The sequence below is a fragment of the Oncorhynchus tshawytscha genome, linkage group LG03, assembly GCF_018296145.1.
Source record: "Oncorhynchus tshawytscha isolate Ot180627B linkage group LG03, Otsh_v2.0, whole genome shotgun sequence".
NCBI lineage: Eukaryota > Metazoa > Chordata > Actinopteri > Salmoniformes > Salmonidae > Oncorhynchus > Oncorhynchus tshawytscha.
Genome location: NC_056431.1, coordinates 14,942,817 through 14,962,761, shown reverse-complemented (window position 1 = coordinate 14,962,761; position 19,945 = coordinate 14,942,817). Strand labels below are relative to the sequence as shown.

Below are 19,945 nucleotides of genomic sequence, written 5' to 3'. Positions count from 1 at the left end.
CAATCTATTTTCACTTTCAATACTCTGAGCCCTTCCCCTATATAGGGGCCTAACTCATTTTTCCCCTCTCCCCTCATCCCTCACTCATCTGGCCAATGTTATGTCTGGATTTGGTCACTCTTCCCTCTCCTCGTATTGTCCCTCACTTTCTTTATCCCGGCCTTGTCTTTCACTCCTCTCTCTTTGTTTTCCTCTCCACTCCTGTCACCCTGTCCTGGGGTTGCCTGTGGGTCTGTGACTAGGATAGGGGAGTTCATAGTTGTCTGGTATTAGCTCCTTGGCAGCACTCATTAAACTGAGCCAGAGCTTAGAGTGATTATTTATCCATGAGGGAGGAGATCAGTACACTCATGCTCTCTCTCTTGTCTCTCTCTCAATTCATTTCGAAGAGACTTATTGGCATGGGAAACATATGTTTATATTGCCAAAGCAAGTGAAATAGATGAAAACAAAAGGGAAATAAACAATGAAAAATGAACAGTAAACATAACACTCACAAAAGTTTTTAAATAATTTAGTCATTTCAAATGTTATATTATTGGCTATGTACAGTATTGTAACAATGTACAGATAGTTGAAGTCTCTCTCTCTCTCTCTCTCTCTCTCTCTCAGTATCTCTGGTTTCTTTCACTCACCCTTTCTCTTTCTGTTGATACTTTTTCTCTTTTACTGTATTTTCCAATTTCTCACATTGTCATACATCTTTCTCTCTTCCTCATTTATCTCCCCCTCTCTCTCCATTGTCCCATCTTTCTCTTTCTCCCACACCCTTCCCCTCTTCTCTCTCTCCCATGTCTCTCTCGCTCTCTCTCTCTCTCGCTCTCGCTCTCGCTCTTGCTCTCTCTCTCTCTCTCTCTCTCTTTCTCTCTCTCTCTCCTTCTCTCTCTCTCTCTTTCTCTCTCTCTCCCCCTCTTTTTCTCTCTCTCTCCCCCCTCTTTTTCTCTCTCTCTCCCCTCTCTCCCCTCTCTCCCCGTCAGCTCAGTGGTAATTAAGAGTGTATCTGGTAATGGAGTAATGGAGCTCACAGGAGCTGATAGCACCGTTAGCTTAATTAAACACATTTATGGGATGTAAAGACATTTAGCCCAGGGGTTCCACTGCTCCCACTATAACCCAAACTCTTTATTGTTCTCTCTTTATCTCTCTAACTTCCTCGTTACCTCTCTCTGTCTTTCTCCCTCACTTTCACTCTGTTCATCTCTTCATCTCTCTCTCTCCACTTTATTGGTATTTTTCCCTTTCTCCCTGTCACATATACTGTACGTGCTTGTTCCTTTTGTCATTCTTCAACCCCAGTATTGAGGTCATCGTATGGATTTTATCCCAAGTGAAGTTCTTCCCTCTCTGTTCAAGAACATACACAGTACAGTGCCTGAGCTGCAGCATGAGTTTACATCATCATGTAGCCTGGTGTGTTATACTGTGTGTGTGTGTGTGTGTGTGTGTGTGTGTGTGTGTGTGTGTGTGTGTGTGTGTGTGTGTGTGTGTGTGTGTGTGTGTGAGTGTGTTGCCTGTGTGTGTGTTTGTGTTTCTGTGCTAGCCTTTTCCCCCTGTGCCAGTCCTATAAGTGTTTATCAGTCACCAACAGTGGACACAGTGACACTCTCTTCCTGAACACTATCAAGGTTTTGGACAGGTCGTATCCTGTTCAAAGTAAAGACAGAAGTTCGGCCCCAAATTACACCATATCCCCTATATATTGCACTACTTTTGACCGGTACTATTTGCCCCGGTCAAAAGTAGTGCACTAAATAGGGTATAGAATGCCATTTGAAATGCAACCACATTCCCTGTTAATGACAGTTATAGAATACAGAAATGTTGCTAGTAAACTGGAGATGAGAAGGGTGTTGTTGTTTGTGGTGGTGGGTGCTAGTGGAGAGTGTGTGTTGGTCTGTGTGTGAGTTGACTTAACACCTGCTCAGCTGCCTCCGCTTGGACCATGGAGTTTAGATGGCTCCTCTTTGTTCTTATTTCTTCTTCAGCGATGCTCATCACTCAATCTGACACGACCACTAAAGGTATGGCGAAATTTTAACCATTGATAGCTGACATCGCACAAATAACCTTCACTTGCAATTATTCTCCCATACAACTGTTGTGACTGGGTTACCCACTCGTTTTGAAGCTGAAAACGAATATGGGATTCTTCAGTCGGGATCAGTGGATCTTTTATCAGAAAGCATATGGAAGACATAACATAGAAAATAATCAAGGTAGTATTTTATAAATAAGGTAGTATTTCAGTAGAGGTTTAGAAATATTCCTGTCATTTGGAGGTCAAAGCAGGGATACACATCTCTAATCCGTCCAGTCTGGCTGGCTCTCAACTCTCCTTGGCGTTTAATTGGTCCATTAATGCCATTGATTAGGCTTAAAGAGTTCACAACACACTGGCTCTTCCTGATCTAAATCAGTTACTGATTATAAAGGAAGGATAAAAACCTGGGTTGCGTTCGAACTGGCACTCTATTACCTATATAGTGCACTACTTTGGACCAGGGCTCTAAGAAGTAGGGTGCCATTTGAGAGTCCCCTGGAAGCAGAGATGAGCGTCTCTGGGTTAAGTCTGAGTGTTGATTGTGGCTCCAGAACTAGTCACCTCTTATCTCCTCAGGTCTCATCTATCAGTAGTGAGGCCAGAGCCTGATCCAACTGCAACCCCTTCTACTAGCACCTTACGTTTTTACAGAGCACATAGAGCCGGATAGGTGTGAGCAGCCATGGCAGGAGTTCCCCTGTAAGCCCATTGGAAGGTTAGACCTATCACTATTTCACTCACTTGTTTTTGTGTGTGTTTTTTGTCGTCATCAGACCCTGACTGGAGTGATGTCGTCGTGACAATGGTTGGCAGGGAAGTCACCTTACCCTGTGTTGATTGGCCTCTCACGGGCTCTGTGAGCATTAATTGGAAGATGAAGTCTCCCGGGGTGGACCACTGGAAACTGGTCCTCTCAGCCAATGAGAGGCAGCAGTTCTCGGGCGCAGCCTCAAAGGCTTCCATGCGATTGGTTGACTCAAACTTTCAGGAAACTGGGGACTTCTCTCTACTGTTTGTCCCCAAAATGGAGGACAAGGGTCGCTACTCCTGTCTGATTAAACAGCAAGAGAAGAAACTGAGAGAGAAGATCATACTATTAGCCATCCTCACAGGTATAGAACTCTGGTCCTGTACACAAACCTACCGTTATAGTATGTCCATATACATGTAATATACAGTTGTGATGGTATTGATACAAATATTATGTATAAATAATTCCCCATGCACACTTTATTTGACACAATCAGGTCAGACTGTAGTATCAATATCCCACATGTTTTTTATCTCTTCTTTCGTTCCTCCTATTTCCTACCTCCTACATCGGTCCCAGTCTCTATCTTTCCTTCAGCCACTCTCCCTCACCACAGCACACTGCGTCTGATGGCAGAAGTGTCCCCCGCCTCCGCCGTTTCCGAGGTAACCTGGCTGTCCCCTGGCGGGACGCCGCTACGATTGGCAAGGAGGTCAGGGGGGGGTGTTGCCAAGCTGCCCCAGATACGCCTCACTGACCAGGGGGTATACATCTGCCAGGTGTACCCAAGGGGTAACAGCAGCTCCCCTATGTTCCCCTTCACTGTGGACCTCCGCGTGGATGGTGAGATATGACGGGGGGTGGAGAGAGGCAGGAAAGGGTGTAGTGACATAATTGGAATCTGGGATGAATCTCAATACTCCAAGTAAAGCATTGTATTTAGATCGGCATTGTATTGGCATTGTTATGTAATTGACTAGTATTTATATGTGCTCCCACTATAACAACTGCTCCCACACTAACCCAAATGCTTTATTTCTGTCCCTTTATCTCTCTCACTCCCTTGTTCCCTCTCTGTCGTTCTTCCTCCCTCTCTCCCTCTCTCCCTCTCTCGCTCCCTCCCACCCTCTCCCGCTCACCCTCTCTCTCTCTCTTTCTAGGTATGAATGTGGCCTCGTTCACCAATATAAGCCATAGTGAGTGACGTCACAGTGTACAGTAGACTCTAGTCTAGCTAAAACACAGAGTCAGCAGCCTCTGGATCAAGCAGCACAATACAAATTGACCTTACTGAGGGACCAGCTCTCTCTCAGAAACATAACGACATAATCCCTGTTGCTGCTGTGCACCTCTCTCTCTATCTCTTTTTCTTTTCCTCTGTCTGTTCTGTTCCTCTGCAAACTGCCATCTCTGTCACTCATCCTCCTCTCTAATACTCTCAACCCCACAATCTTCCCCACATATTTCTCTCACCGTCCCCCCACCACTCTCTCGTCTTATCTCTCACTTTCTCTCTCAATTCCCCCCGTTCTCTCTTTCTCTCTCTCCCTCCCCCTCCCTCTCCTCTCCCCCTCCCTAGGTGCTCAGATCTCTATGGCCAGTCTCACCCAGACCCCTCTCACCCTCGCCTGCCCTCCGATGCGGGGCGACTATGTCCTGCTCTATTGGAAGCCCCCAGACAGCAGAAACATTAACACCACAACCCTGGTCTACGGGTACGACCGCTGGAGGGACCGCACAGAGCAGAGCAAGGTACACTCAGAAGAGGATGTGTGTGTATGTGTTCATGCTTACGTGCGTTTCAACTGAGTTCCTCTACAGGTTTTTTCCTTCAAGGGGATTTTCCAAGCTACAGTGCTTCTGTTTCTGCCTGCTCTACAGGGTCCAGGCCGGGTTACTGTAAAAGCACTTTATGACAACTGCTGATGTAAAAAGAGCCTTTATAAATTAATGTCATTGAATGAATTTGATTGATCTAGACTCATGCCCAGCTGAGCCTGGACGGGCCATTGTCTACCCCAAAAGAGGGTTTCTTCTCCTTCCTGCTGAGCCCGGGGCAGAATGACGGAGGCCTCTACATGTGTGAGGTCTTCTTCAATGACAACGCGTTCAGCCAGAGGACCCTCCTTAGCATCCTCCAAGGTACAGAGGGGAAGAGGGAGGAGTGAAGAGAGAAGTGTGATTAATTTATGTCTGAAATAGAGATATCGGTATGAATAAAAACAAAGACTAAAAATACTGTCCAACTCCCACACACGCAGAAACACACACACATACTCACACACCTGTCTGTCCATTTTTGTAGTCTCGGAAGTCTTTAATAATCACTGTCCCTCTGGCAGCCATCACAGCTGCCCAGACATGACCAAGCGATCTGTCACTGTCACCCTGCTCCACACGTCTGTCACACACACACACACACACACACACACACACACACACACACACACACACACACACACACACACACACACACACACACACACACACACACACACACACACACACACACACACACACACACACACAAAGCCCCGCGGACCCATATATTTTTTATCTTGCCTCATTATGGGTGTAATTATGTACGATTATACCTGCCGCACTCCCACCAGGGCTGTGGGAGGCACACATTAAACACTGTAATCACTGACAGAGACGTGTGTGTCTGTACTGCTTGATTACACCCAGATTGATCCTCATTGGGGTTTGATGAGACATGGGGCATCAGTCACCATCAGGCGACACATTAGAAGCAATTCTGTGTAATGAATATATATTATTTTGACCAATATCTGATTCTCTCATTGTTTTCTTTTCATCCACCCCACCCCCCCTAACTCACCTTCCACCTCTCCTTGCCCCCTTCTCTTTTTGTCCCCTGACTACCACTTATTGGTACTTCCTTCACTCTCTCCTTATCCCTACCTCACATTATCTTTTTCTTTCCTACTCCCTTGCCTTCCACTCTCCTCTCCTTCCCCCTTTCTCACTATCCCTCCATCCCAGTGAAAGCCAGACATTCTCCATCAGCCCTGGTCCTGACGTGTCATTATACAGAGCGCTCCCAGGTAGGTAACCATCCCCTGACTGGCAACATTCATGCCTCATCTCTTCACTTTGATAGTTAGCTGATGTGTGGTGAGCTTTCAGACACAAAATGGCTCCTTGAGCACCTGGGCTGAGTTCATTCGGCACAAAACAGAAAACTGACTGAAACAGGGAAGGACAACCTGGACTATTGCATAGTCCCCTGAACACGGCCCTGGTGTATGAAGAACACACTGTATAAGCACAATCCATCTCCTCCATCCACCAGGTGAAGCGGGTGGTGTGGAGCCACCAGAACCAGAGTCGCACGCTGAAGTGGAGCTCCTCTGGCCCGGGTCGCCTCAGCACCGAGGTCCCCCTGTCCCCCACCCAGGACACGGCTGGGAACTACACCTGCACCATGCAGCTGCAGAATGGTCAGGCGGTCAAGGCTGTTTACACCGTCAAACTGCCCCTGAAAGGTGGAGAGAACCAAACGGTCCAACTTGGGTCTTTAGATATAGATCTAAGATCAGCTTACCCTCTCCTAATGCTAAACATAATCGGTAATGCTAAAAATGCTAAACTTTTCTCAGGTCAGTGTCAACTAACTGTACCTAGCAGGACCAACAATAGGCCTATATGTTTGTCCAAATAGGTCCCTTTACAATGCTTCCTTTCCTTCCTGCTATCATCTTATCCTTTCTCCCTCGCACCTACACAGTCAGTTCCAGGGGCGGTCTGGGCTGATGTGTTAGAAATGTCAGGGCCGATTTCCGGTCCCAGTCCGCCCCTGGTCAGTTCCCGTCAGTGATTCTCATCAGTGATTCTCATCAGTGAATAACAGAAGGGGAAAGTATATTTCAACCACTCAGATGGAATCATACAAACAGAGAAGTTGTAAAACCAGGAAGTTATGTAACTCATCTGTTTGCATGTTTCCATTTGAGAGCTTCAAATATACTTTGCTCTTTAACACCATTATAGCCAATACCACTATAATCATTATGACCAAATAGGCTGTCACGTAGAGTAGGCCAGATGGCTAAACTGGATAACCTAACCTCTATAAAATAAAAAGATGGCGGAACCGCAAAAGTTCTTCTGTGCAAAGGTGTTTATTTACAAGTGATTCCGGAACAGAAAATAACAGTACTGCCATCAACGTCTACCTTATGGGACAGCTTAACAACAATGCTGCCCCATCCACAGCTCAATCCAAAAAAAAAATCCCCCTTAGAGACTGGAGAGAGGCTCCTTTTGTAGGGCTAGCCCCTCCCCTCAGAACAATTAACCCTAATTAATTAATCAATTAACAATACAAACCTACATTTTCCATGAACTAAACATACTAAAGGATATACATTGCAACACGGTTTTAAACAATATCACAACATAACATTTACAACATTACATCATTACTGACAATATCTTTCAATATGCCCATATGCATTAATGAGCCATTTGGGACAGGCACTATAAAGCCAACCCAATTCCCTTAGCTCGGGTCCTTTTCCAGCATACCCAGAAGCTACAAAGATGGAGAGAGAGGAACAGAACAAACAAACAATGCGCTCATCCACAACATTGATAAGTATAATAATTATTGTATCTCTCAAATATGAACATTGACAAGTGTGAAATGCATGCACCAAGACAGAAGTTAAATTGTGTGTCGACCCACATTGTTAACTTATGGTATAATGGCGCAGGGAGGAGTGATGAATATGTGTGTGTGTGTTAAAGAACCAAATGCTGCCCGCGGCCAGTGACGGACTTCTACGTCACATAGGCACTCATCCAAGTCCATGTTTACTGAACATGAACCTCCTCGATCAGTGGTCCCCAACAGCACACACGGACAAACACACCTGATTCAACTCTTTGAGGGCCTTATGATTAGTTGCCAGGTTGAATCAGGTGTGCTTGTCTGGGGCTACAATAAAAATGTGTACTGTTGGGCGTACTAGAGGACCAGAGGTGGGAAACACTGCTCTGCCCAGAGTAGCCCTGAAGTTCCCCCTCATGTGTATTTTACCAGTCAGCCTATGGTCTCATGAGTCTTCTCAAGTACCCTCTGTGGATAGGCCGAGTACGTCCAGGGGTCCTAGTACCCCTGGTTGGGAATCACAGCTCTAAATCCTAAGCACACCAGACATCCCTTCCCAAAAGAGAGAAGTGAACAGCAGGCTAGCTCAGCTGCTAATCCGTTAGCTATGTAAACACACCTGCCTGTGTTTATCCCTCTCTCCCGTCGCTCCAGTCCTTCAGTGCTGGATGTGTGCCCACTCCATTCTCATCTCGTTATCTCCAGGGCCCTGTTGTGAGCTAACCAATCAGCCCAGAAATGCAATAGGCAGGATGAACTCTAAATTCCAATTCTAAATTCCAATTCTAAACTCCACATAAACTTTAAATGTGAGAATAACAAGAATTGTACACATATAGAAGACAGAGAAAGGCACTGAATTCTGCGTGAGGATTTGCCAAGTATTGACTGAAGAAAACGTCCACATGACACCCAATATGGTCCCATGTCTGATCCAGCAACACACCACAGAGCATTGCTTTGAATGGGAGTCTAATTGTCTGTTTCACCTATTCTATTCTATTGCATTCTATCCTATTCTACATCCTTAACCCATTGTTCTGTTGCTTATCACAGCCAGACAAGTTGACCTGAAGTTGCTCTACAACCACTATAAAACGCTTCACAGAGCACTGACCTTGTAGCCCCGCCTGCCTGCCTGCTCGCCTGCCTGCCTGCCCGTGTGCCTGCCTGCCCGTGTGCCTGCCTGGCTGAGTGACAGACTGTTTATGGCTTCTGTCCCAACGGAGGTAATGGGTTGTCACTGTCATCACCACCAGACCTGCATGGGTTCAAATAGTATTGGTTTCCCTGTCTCTCTGTGTCTGTCTGTGTCACTCTCTCGCTCTCTCTTTCTCTCTCTCCCTCTCTTCACACCCCCACACTTCTTCAGTTGATAAGTGTAAATGGTGAGGGAGGACACCAGGACAGCTCTCTGGAATGTATTCACATTCATTGTATCTGAGGAAGCACACACAGCCACAGAAGGATCTGACAGTTGAATGAATCTCCTAATGGGGATGAGCTCACTACCAATACCCCCATACATCACTGATACCGAGGAGCCATGATGATGACACACAACAAAGCAATGTTTTAACAAGAGTAATGGATATGCAAAGGGAAGTGTTGCATTTAGAATGAGCTGTTTGTGAGGGCTGATTGAACGTTGTATTGTGGTCTTGTTCTCCCATTTACTCTCTTATTGGGATGTGGGAGAGAAAAGAGCAGATGGGAGGCAGGGAAAGAGAGAGAGCGAGATGGGAGGCAGGGAAAGAGAGAGAGCGAGATGGGAGGCAGGGAAAGAGAAAGAGATGGGAGGCAGGGAAAGAGAGAGAGCGAGATGGGAGGCAGGGAAAGAGAGAGAGCGAGATGGGAGGCAGGGAAAGAGAGAGAGCGAGATGGGAGGCAGGGAAAGAGAGAGCGAGATGGGAGGCAGGGAAAGAGAGAGAGCGAGATGGGAGGCAGGGAAAGAGAGAGAGCGAGATGGGAGGCAGGGAAAGAGAGAGAGCGAGATGGGAGGCAGGGAAAGAGAGAGAGCGAGATGGGAGGCAGGGAAAGAGAGAGAGCGAGATGGGAGGCAGGGAAAGAGAGAGAGCGAGATGGGAGGCAGGGAAAGAGAGAGCGAGATGGGAGGCAGGGAAAGAGAGAGAGCGAGATGGGAGGCAGGGAAAGAGAGAGAGCGAGATGGGAGGCAGGGAAAGACAGAGAGCGAGATGGGAGGCAGGGAAAGAGAGAGAGCGAGATGGGAGGCAGGGAAAGAGAGAGAGCGAGATGGGAGGCAGGGAAAGAGAGAGAGCGAGATGGGAGGCAGGGAAAGAGAGAGAGCGAGATGGGAGGAAATAATAGAGGAACAGAGGGGAGGAAAGAGGGAGGGATGGATGATAGACCCACATAAGAAAATAATATAGTATACTATGGAATAAATACTGTACTATTACTATATTTATATACTATAATATTCACTGTAGTGTTTTTGCAGACATTACCATAGTATTTACTCAGTGTTTTAAAAAAAAATCTTTGATGTAGAAGTGGGTGCTTTCCCCTTGAGGAAACCTACTGGACAAATACTTTAAGAGGAAATGTTCCATAACCTGTAGGACTTTAATATGAATGGATTGTTCAATGCTTCTGCTCTTTTCTATAACCTGTAGGGAACACAACATATAGTTTAAATTTGGCATGTAGGTTTCTCACTCATGGGTGGCACAATTTTAATTTTAATTTATCCTTTATTTAACTAGGCAAGCCAGTTAAGAACAAATTCTTATTTACAATGATGGCCTAGGAACTGTGGGTTAACTGCCTTGTTCAGGGGGCAAAACGACAGATTTTTACCTTGTCAGCTCAGGGATTCGATCTAGCAACCTTTCAGTTACTAGTCCAACGCTCTAACCACTAGGCTACCTGCCGCCGCAAATTGGGATATGGGGGATGGGAATGGGTGGGGTATATGCAAATTGAATACTGTAGTATTACTATAGTAAAAAAAACAATAGTGTTTATGTGGATAAAACTGTAGTGTCGTGTCTCTGGCTTGTCATTAAATGTGAAGACCGTTATTTTATCAAATCAATTCTCTGTAATTATTATTATTATCATCAGTTCTCATTCCAAACGTCATAAAATTCTTGGCTATCTGCACGAACCCAGCCTTTACTATGAATCATCCATACATCTATTGGCTCAATTATTTATTTACTAAATAATTAAACAATTACAGAATATACAATACATAATAACATTATACAGTGAATATCGTCCCTAGTGGACTTAACAAAAAACTGTTTGGTTATAACATGATAGATTCAGAGACAAGAGAAGGGGGTTTTGGAAGGAAGACTAAGGAACATGGGTCTCTATCGGACCTGGGAAGCTATTCTCACATAAATACATATGCCACTAACGATCGCTCATTCGGAAAAGTAATGCATTGTATTTACGTGAAGCTGGCTTCGATAGTTGAGCTGGTGATGTGAGCCTCTGGTTTGCCCAGTCGATGTTGCCATTGTCCTTTGTAGATTCTTCCAGGATGTTGTGTGAGAGGTTCACATGGTCTGAGAGGTTCATCTCACTCTGGAGATTCGTCCTCGTCAGTCAGTGTTCTCGTACTAGATTTGCGCATATGTTCAGCTGCAATCTGATATATGCTAGTTTAGTATGCACTTCTTCTTTAGGTGATCAATAGTTCAGAGTTCATACCATTTCACGTGTGGAGCAAGCTCTCACGTTTCCTGGTCTGTAGAGTTGAAATTAGAATTAGTACTTTTCAACGTGGGGGACAAGTCCTGCCGTTATTTGGAATTGAGTTCCACCGAGGCTTTTATTCAAGAGTGGAAAAGGGTTGGTTCATCATTTCCAACCAATCTTTATTAATTTGGTTGTCGCTACTGACTTAGTTAAACTTTACATGGGTGGCCAATTCTCTCATTTTAAAGGTTAACATCACATTACATCATTTTGCAAATAGTTGAATCTTTTACTCATTCATTTTATGCAAGAATTAGATGCAAGCCTCGTAACTGAGGAACCTGTATAAACAGAGTTATGGTAATGTGGCTGTATTGTCTTTCATGAGGTCACAAACATGAAACAAAATGGACCAGGTCGTAGCTGACTTCTCCACCGACCGTTTACACATTCTCCAAAATAGGAATATTGTTCAATTCTCAAATTCTGGGATGTAGTAGAATTTGGCGAGAGAGTTCCTTTGTTTTACTGTGACCCTCTCTCTCCCATACTGCATGGTCAGGGAGACAATAGTCTCTGCAAGGAATTTACGAAGTAGTTGTAAAGTCATAAAAACTGCCCCTCCCCTCCTAACAGGAGAGTGGGGGTTGTTCACATCTCTGCTTGTCAATTCACTGAAAGGGCTAGCGTCTTGACAGTAGTATTCTACAAAGTATTGTATAGTAAGTACTACACAGGATCGAGTGATACTACAGTGTGTAGTATATTATTTGACAGTATACTACAGTTTACTTCAGAATTTTATAGTAAGCACTACATGATTGACTGGATACTACAGTATGTAATATAGTATTCTACAGTATACTACATCATTATAATGTAAGAAATACACGATCGAGGGATACTACTGTGTGTAGTATAGTATGCTATAGTATACTACACATTTCTATAGTAAGTACTACACATGATCAAAGAATACTACAGTGTGGAGTACAGTATACTACAATATTCTATAGTAAGAAGTATATGGTCGAGGGATACTACAGTGTGGAGTATAATATTTTGTCATGTGGGGAAGTGTGTAGGGAAAGGCAATTAGAGGAGAGCAGAGAGGAAGGAAGGGAGGGACGGTGCACCCAGGCCATTGAAGAGTGATGGTATTTACCCCTCACCTCGCTTCACCAAATTACCATAATTCATGCAGTGTTGAAGAAGCTGGCACTGAGAACAGAGCAGGTCAACCTGGCCCAGGGGTCAGCTCTCTGCCACCACACTATTACAAAACACACACACACACACACACACACACACACACACACACACACACACACACACACACACACACACACACACACACACACACACACACACACACCCCACCCCCCCAATCAATTACACCTCCACAGCACTTCATGATTGATTCATTTGAAGCACCATGTATAAGTCAAGAAAGGAGGGCAAGGTGAAGGCCTGTAGAGGAAGCTTCTACGAAAAACAAACTTCTGGACGTTTTTGGAATTTGTAACTTGATGATGTAGTACAAATAAAACATAGGTGCCATCAAATTGAGTTGTTTTCAACCAGAAAGACTTCAACCTCACAATAGAATCATCATAAATTAGCAATATATAATTAACAGGAGCATGTTAGTAATGGTCACATCGCTGGTATACAAATTGAGAGATATATATATAAATGAAGATATACACGGGTGACATCAAAGGGTGACATCTCTCTTATATTCTGGATGCTTGTGAGCAGGTAGTTGTCACTGTGGTAACTGACACCTCCCACACAGCTCCCATGTCTCCCTGTGGCTGTGTTTGCATGAATGATGTCACCTCACCTCACCATGCAAACACACCAGATAACTGTATTCATGTCGCGTGTGGCGCTTTGTCAGTCTACAAATGGCTCATTTGAATACCATGAGCTAATCACATGGTTATGTCATGTAATAATTCCGTGTCTCCCCTCCCAACCTTCTCTTTCATCGTTCTATTTCCTCCAGAGTACTGTATGGAGTGTGAATAATACTGAGTGTCTTGCCATGATAAGGAGTTAGACATTTCAACATACCCACATTGACTCACCCTCCCATTTGGTCTTTCGCTATTTAGACAGGACCTCTCTGGAGCTAAACCAGGGATCAGGCCTGCCCCCTGCTGGGAATGAGACCATACTGTTTACTAATCATTGATGTACAAGTATTTAATTTATACAACACTCATTAACTTATCTTTTTCTCTTTCTCACTTCTTTCTGTCCTCTTCTCTCAGACAACACAGAGAGCACTACTTCTATCTCTCCTCCTCACCCAGAGAGCAACAGTGCCTCGCTCCTTCCCTCCCTCCTCTCTGCTTTATTACTCCTGGTGCCCCTGGTTGCCGCGGTTGCTGGTGTGTTGCTATGGAGACAGAAAGACATTTCTCGCCGTGGTGAGTCTTCCGGCGTTTTCTTTTCTGACATCCCTACCTCCTTCGTGTTCTCTCCATCTCTGGACCTGTCAAGTCCAGTGAGTGATCTGGGGCATGACATATTATGAGGTCGATGCAATGAATCTGGCAGTTTGCCTCTCACTGTATGTGTGTGTGTGTGTGTGTGTGTGTGTGTGTGTGTGTGTGTGTTTCTCCACAGGTATTGAACAGTCTCTCTCCCACTACTCTGGGGAAGTGGAAAATATCTATGAGAATCCTGAGGATGTCAGACAGGTGATGGATTCATGCCTTCTCTGTATCTCAATACTGAATGAATGATGAATCTCTTTTCTCTTCTCCCTCTCTCTCTCTCTCCTCCTTCTGTCTCCCCACCATTTCATTTCCTGTCTCTGACCCTCTGTTTCTGTCTCTTTCTTCTTCTCTCTTTGTTTTCCTTTGTTTCCCCACTTCTTCTTCTTTACCCCTCATCTAAATCCCTGTCTCACCCTTTCTCTACATTTCTCTACTCCCCCTATTCCTCTCTCTCTCTCTCTCCCTCTCTCTCTCACTCTCTCTCTCTCTCACTCTGTGTGGTTATTGAATACTGTTTTCTCTCCTCTCTCCCTATAGACTTCTCCCCAGGGTTCAGTGTGGTTATTAAATACTGTTTTCTCTCCTCTCTCCCTATAGACTTCTCCTCAGAGTTCAGTGTACATGGTGAGTTATTGTGTTCTGTTCTCAGCATCACAGACACAGAAGCGTTCCCCTGAGTCTGTGTGCGGAGGTGAGGTTGTAGTGGCCTCCCTTGCTAGTCTGTCCTCAGTGTGTGTGCGCATGTGCGTGTATGGGTGTGTGTGTTTCTCCCTCTTCTGTCAGCAGATATGTCTCCACCCATCAGTCCTGTGGTTCAGAAAAACCTGTCGGTTCTTAACTGTCAACCTTACATTAGTGATATTAACAAATCAATCGCATCCCACCCAGGAAGATGCCTTTAAATGTAATCTCCTCTCCCCCCCCCTTGTCTCTCTCTCCCTTCCTCCTCTTCATCCCCTTCTCCCCCTCTCTCTCCTCTCTCATTCTACAATGCCTCTGTCTTTCTCTTCTCCTCCCCTCCTATCTCTTGCTGTACTATGCCCTTCTCCCTTCTCTTGCCCTCCCTCCCACCACTTCTCTCTCTCTCTCTCTCCTCTTCTTCTCAGGACCTGAAGCCCAGAGGGGAGGATGATGTCTATGAGGAATTGGATCGGTAAGAATTAAATAGCCCTGGGTCATGCGTGGTGTGTGTGTGTGTGCATTTCTGTCACAATTTCCCATCTGCCCTTCACAGGCCCTCTCACCCCCATCAACTCTGAACATCACTATGATACTGTCAACCTGGTGCTGCACGTCGGTAACATAATGTCACATAATGTCACATAATGCACTGACAGTGAAGTGTGTGTGTATGGTTTTGGGTGTGACGTGCAGAACGTCATGGATGAGTGCATATGTTTGTGTGTGTGTTCCTGTGTGTGTACCTGTGTGTGTACCTGTGTGTGTACCTGTGTGTGTCTGTGTGCTTTAAGAGCGTGTTCTTTTTGTCAGATACAAATCATGCAGCCTTCTGGAGACCTCCACATCGCAGGATTTATCAGCAAAAGCTTGAAGCAATATTAGCTCTCCTCTGTTCAGTATACGGACATTTACAGTGCCTTGACTTTTTCCACGTTTTGTTGTGTTACAGCCTGAATTTAAATGGATTACATTGAGATTTTATGTCACTAGCCAACACACAATACCCAATAATGTCAAAATGAAATTAATAAAAATGAAAAGCTGAAATGTCTTGAGTCAATAAGTATTCAACCCCTTTGTTATGACAAGCCTAAATAAGTTCAGGAGTAAAAATGTGCTTAACAAGTCACATAATAAGCTGCATGGATTCACTCTGTGTGCAATAATAGTGTTTAACATGAGTTTTGAATGACTACATCATCTTTGTACCCCACATACACAATTATCTGTAAGGTCCCTCAGTCGAGCAGTGAATTTCAAACACAGATTCAACCACAAAGACCATGGATGTTTTCCTATGCCTCGCAAAGAAAGGCACCTATTGGTAGATGGGTTAAAAAAAAAAGCAAACATTGAATATCTGTTTGAGGATGGTGAAATTCTTCATTACACTTTGTATGGTGTATCAATACACCCAATCATTTCAAAGAGACAGGCGTCCTTCCTAACTCAGTTGCCGGAGAGGAATGTGGCAATAGAAATTAACTTTATGTCCTGAATATGAAGCGTTATGTTTGGGGAAAACACAACACATCACTGACTACCACTCTTCATGGTGGTGGCTGCATCATGTTATGCGTATGCTTGTCATCGGCAAGTAAAAATAAAATGTAATAACCTCCCGAGTGGCGCAGCGGTCTAAGGCACTACATCACAGTGCCAGAGGCATCACTACAGATCCGGGTTGGGTCCCAGGCTGTATCGAGGGGCCGGGCGAGACCGGAAGACCATAAGGTGGCGCACAATTGTCACAGCATCGTCCGGGTAAGGGGAGGGTTTGGCCGGCCGGGATGTCCTTGTCCCATCGCGCTCTAGCGACACCTGTGGTGTGCTGGGTGCATGCACGCTGACACAATTTCCAGTTGGACGGTGTTTCCTCTGACACATTGGTGCATCTGGCTTCCAGGTTAAGTTAGCACTGTGCCAAGTAGGAGTCTGGCTTAGCATGGTCGTGTTTCACCTCTCCTGAGTCTGTACGGGAGTTGCAGCGATGGGACAAGTCTGTAACTACCAATTGGAAATCACAAAATTGGGGAGAAAAGGGGTAATAAAAAGTACAAAAATGTATAATATATATACATACAGTACCAGTCAAAAGTTTGAACACACCTAATCATTCAAGGGTTTTTCTTTTTTTAAACTATTTTCTACATTGTAGAATAATAGTAAAGACATCAAAACTAAGAAATAACACATATGGAATCATGTATTCACCAAACTGGTGTTAAACAAATCAAAATATGTTTTATATTTTAGATTCTTCAAAGTAGCCCTTTTCCTTGATGACAGCTCTGCACAGTTTTGGCATTTTCCTTCACTCTGCGGTCCAACTCATCACAAACCATCTCAATTTGTGATTGTGGAGGCCAGGTCATCTGATGCAGCACTCCATCACTCTTCTTCTCGTTCAAATAGCCCTTACACAGCCTGGAGGTGTGTTTTGGGTCATTGTTCTGTTGAAACAAATGATAGTCCCACTAAGTGCAAACCAGATGGGATGGCGTATCGCTGCAGAATGCTGCGGTATCCACGCTGGTTAAGTGTGCCTTGAATTCTATATAAATCACTGACAGTGTCACCAACAAAGCACACCCACACCATCACACCTCCTCCTCTATGCTTCACGGTGGGAACCACACATGCGGAGATCATCCGTCTCACAAAGACACAGCGGCTGGAACAAAAAATCTCACATTTGGACTCATCAGACCAAAGGACAGATTTCCACCGGTCGAATGTCCATTGCTTGTGTTTCTTGGCCCAAGCAAGTCTCCTCTTCTCATTGGTGTCCTTTAGTAATGGTTTCTTTGCAGTAATTCGACCATGAAGGCCTGATTGACACAGTCTCCTCTGAACAGTTGATGTTGAGACGTGTCTGTTACTTGAACTCTGAATAATTTATTTGGGCTGCAATTTCTGAGGCTGGTAACTCTAATGAACGTATCCTCTGCAGCAGAGGTACATCTGGGTCTTCCTTTCCTGTGATGGTCCTCATGAGAGACAGTTTCAATATAGCGCTTGATGGTTTTTGTGACTGCACTTGAAGAAACTTTCAAAGTTCTTTAAATGTCCCGCATTGACTGACCTTCATGTCTTAAAGTAATGATGGACTGTCATTTCTCTTTGCTTATTTGAGCTGTTCTTGCCATAATGTGGACTTGGTCTTTTACCAAATAGGGCTATGTATACCAACCCTACCTTGTCACAACACAACTGATTGGCTCAAATGCATTAAGAAGGAAAGAAATTCCACAAATTAACTTTTAACAAGGCACACCTTACATTTATTCCAGGTGACTATCTCATGAAGCAGGTTGAGAGAATGCCAAGAGTGTGAAAAGCTGTCATCAAGGCAAAGGGTGGCTACTTTGAAGAATCTAAAATATAAAATATGTTTGGATTTGTTTAACACTTTTTTGGTTACTACATGATTCCATATGTGTTATCTCATAGTTTTGATGTCTTCACTACTGTTCTACAATGTCAAAAATAGTACAAATAAATGAAAACCCTTGAATGATTAGGTGTGTCCAAACTTTTGACTGGTACTATATATGTAAAATGGAATAGAGCTAAGCACAGGCAAAATCCTAGAGGAAAACCTGGTTCAGTATGCCTTCCAAGAGACACTGGGAGACATTCACCTTTCAGTAGGACAATAGCCTAAAACATAAGACCAAAAATACACTGGAGTTGCTTACCAAAATGACATTAAATGTTTCTGAGTGGCCTAGTTACAGTTTTGACATAACTCGGCTTGAAAATCTATGGTAAGACTTGAAAATGGCTGTTTAGCAATGTTCAACAACCAACTTGACAGCGCTTGAATAATTTTAAAAAGAATAATGTGCAAATATTGTACAATTTCTGCCCAGCAGTAATGGCTGCATAAGGTGATTCTAGTGTGTATTGACTCAGGGGTATGAATACTTATGTAGATTTCTGTATTTCATTTTCAATAAATTGGCTACAATTTCTAAAAACATGTTTTCACTTATTTCATTATGGGTTATTTTGTGTGGATGGGTGAGAAAAAAACATAGTTTATTCATTTTGAATTCAGGCTGTAATGACAAAATGTGGAATAAGTCAAGGGGTATGAAGTTTATAGTGATATTGATCACTGGCCATGGGGAAAGATCTGGGCTGGGGGAAACCTTCACCTTGGACTTTTGGTCTGTCTGTTTCAATAAACATCAACAAATAAACGGGTCAAATGAATCTTAATTGTCTGAAATCAAACCCAATGTTATTGTCACAATTGTGTTATTGCAGCATTTATTAGTGAGGAAGATGAGTGGACAACAATGAACAAGAATGGTACAAAAACGGCTAAAATTGTTGTGGAAAAGGACTCTAATGAGTCGTTGCTTGTTGGAGTTCGCTTTTTGGATAAAGATGTTCATTTGGGAAACCCTTTAGAAGTCACGAGGATTGTGAAGAAGGCGTTGGGAAAAGTGGATGCATTCAAAGTAACCAGGAGTGGTATGGTGTTATTTAAGCACGTTCTGACATCTGCTGATATAAAAAGGACTTTATAAATACATTCGATTTGATATCGTGTGTATCTAAAGAGCGTGCATTGTGGATTGTGAAATGATCGATGCATGAAGTGGACAGCTTTGAATGTTGGAGCAGGGCATCGGTGAAAGGTGCTCTCTCTGGTGCTCTCTCTGGCGTCCCGTTGGACATTGATAATCAATATCTAAAAAATCCAGGAAAGGTTAATAAACGTTGCTTGACCGTATGGAGAAAAAAGAGCCAAGTGTATCTGTATTATTGATGTTTGATGAGTTTCTACCTTTTTATTTATTTAACTAGGCAAGTCAGTTAAGAACAAATTCTTATTTTCAATGACGGCCTAGGAACAGTGGGTTAACTGCCTGTTCAGGGGCAGAACGACAGATTTGTACCTTGTCAGCTCGGGGGTTTGAACTTGCAACCTTCCGGTTACTAGTCCAACCACTAGGCTACCCTACCTCCCTATGTAAAGCTTGAATATATAAGATACCCCATAAGAGCGTTCGTGCAAAACCTGATGCAATGCAAGAAATGTAGAAAGTTGTAGTTTGGCCACGTGTCAAGTGTTTTCAGGCAGAAGGAATATGCCATTGAAGAGTCTGTGAATGTAAAATGTTGCAACTGTGGTGGGGATTGTTAAGGGTTGCGTCAATCGAATCTGGTATCAGGATAAATATGACGCTGAGTCATCAATTGTATACTATTTACTTTTTTATTAACTAAGCAATAAGTGTTAAATGCAATTTTTGTGTATACGGGCTCTCTGTCACACCTCGCAGGGCAAACAGAGAACTGACTTGTTCCTGACAAAATTATTGTAATATACTCTGACAGAAGTAGTTCCTGCCTTGGAGCCGGCCTGTCAGAGTATAGACTGGGCGTGGTTTAAACTCACTCAGCCTATCGTTGATTGTTGGCGCACGAGCTGGTCCCAGCCTCCTAGGCGCTTCAGCGTTCAGTCGTTGTAGTTGTGTAGAATATCTATGCGCTCACACACTCAATACAGTTATCTCACACCTGGCTCCTGTTATCTAACAAAAGACTGTTTGCTCTCGCAACACTACGTTCTGAATGTTCCCCCACAACTCATTGCACAGGTCCTGTCTTCATGTTATTCTGTATTTTTCCATGAC

The 19,945-nt window shown here is 44.0% G+C and overlaps 1 protein-coding gene across 2 annotated transcripts; it reads left to right on the top strand.

The window, feature by feature from the left end:
• The first annotated feature begins 1,806 nt into the window (after positions 1-1,806).
• Positions 1,807-15,272, top strand: LOC112244577. 2 transcript variants are annotated; one of them, XM_042310449.1, is made up of 14 exons: positions 1,807-2,021; positions 2,815-3,153; positions 3,372-3,635; positions 3,953-3,988; positions 4,372-4,544; positions 4,772-4,934; positions 5,799-5,860; positions 6,109-6,301; positions 13,380-13,538; positions 13,738-13,811; positions 14,208-14,234; positions 14,717-14,763; positions 14,845-14,907; positions 15,102-15,190. In XM_042310449.1, exons 1-13 carry the CDS (start codon positions 1,943-1,945, stop codon positions 14,867-14,869), a joined length of 1,641 nt encoding a protein of 546 aa, XP_042166383.1. In that variant the 5' UTR covers positions 1,807-1,942; the 3' UTR covers positions 14,870-14,907; positions 15,102-15,190. The 2 variants fall into 2 exon arrangements, with proteins under 2 accessions (XP_042166383.1, XP_042166375.1); XM_042310441.1 differs by lacking the exon at positions 14,845-14,907 and having other exon boundaries at positions 1,808-2,021; positions 15,102-15,272.
• Positions 15,273-19,945: the final 4,673 nt, after the last annotated feature.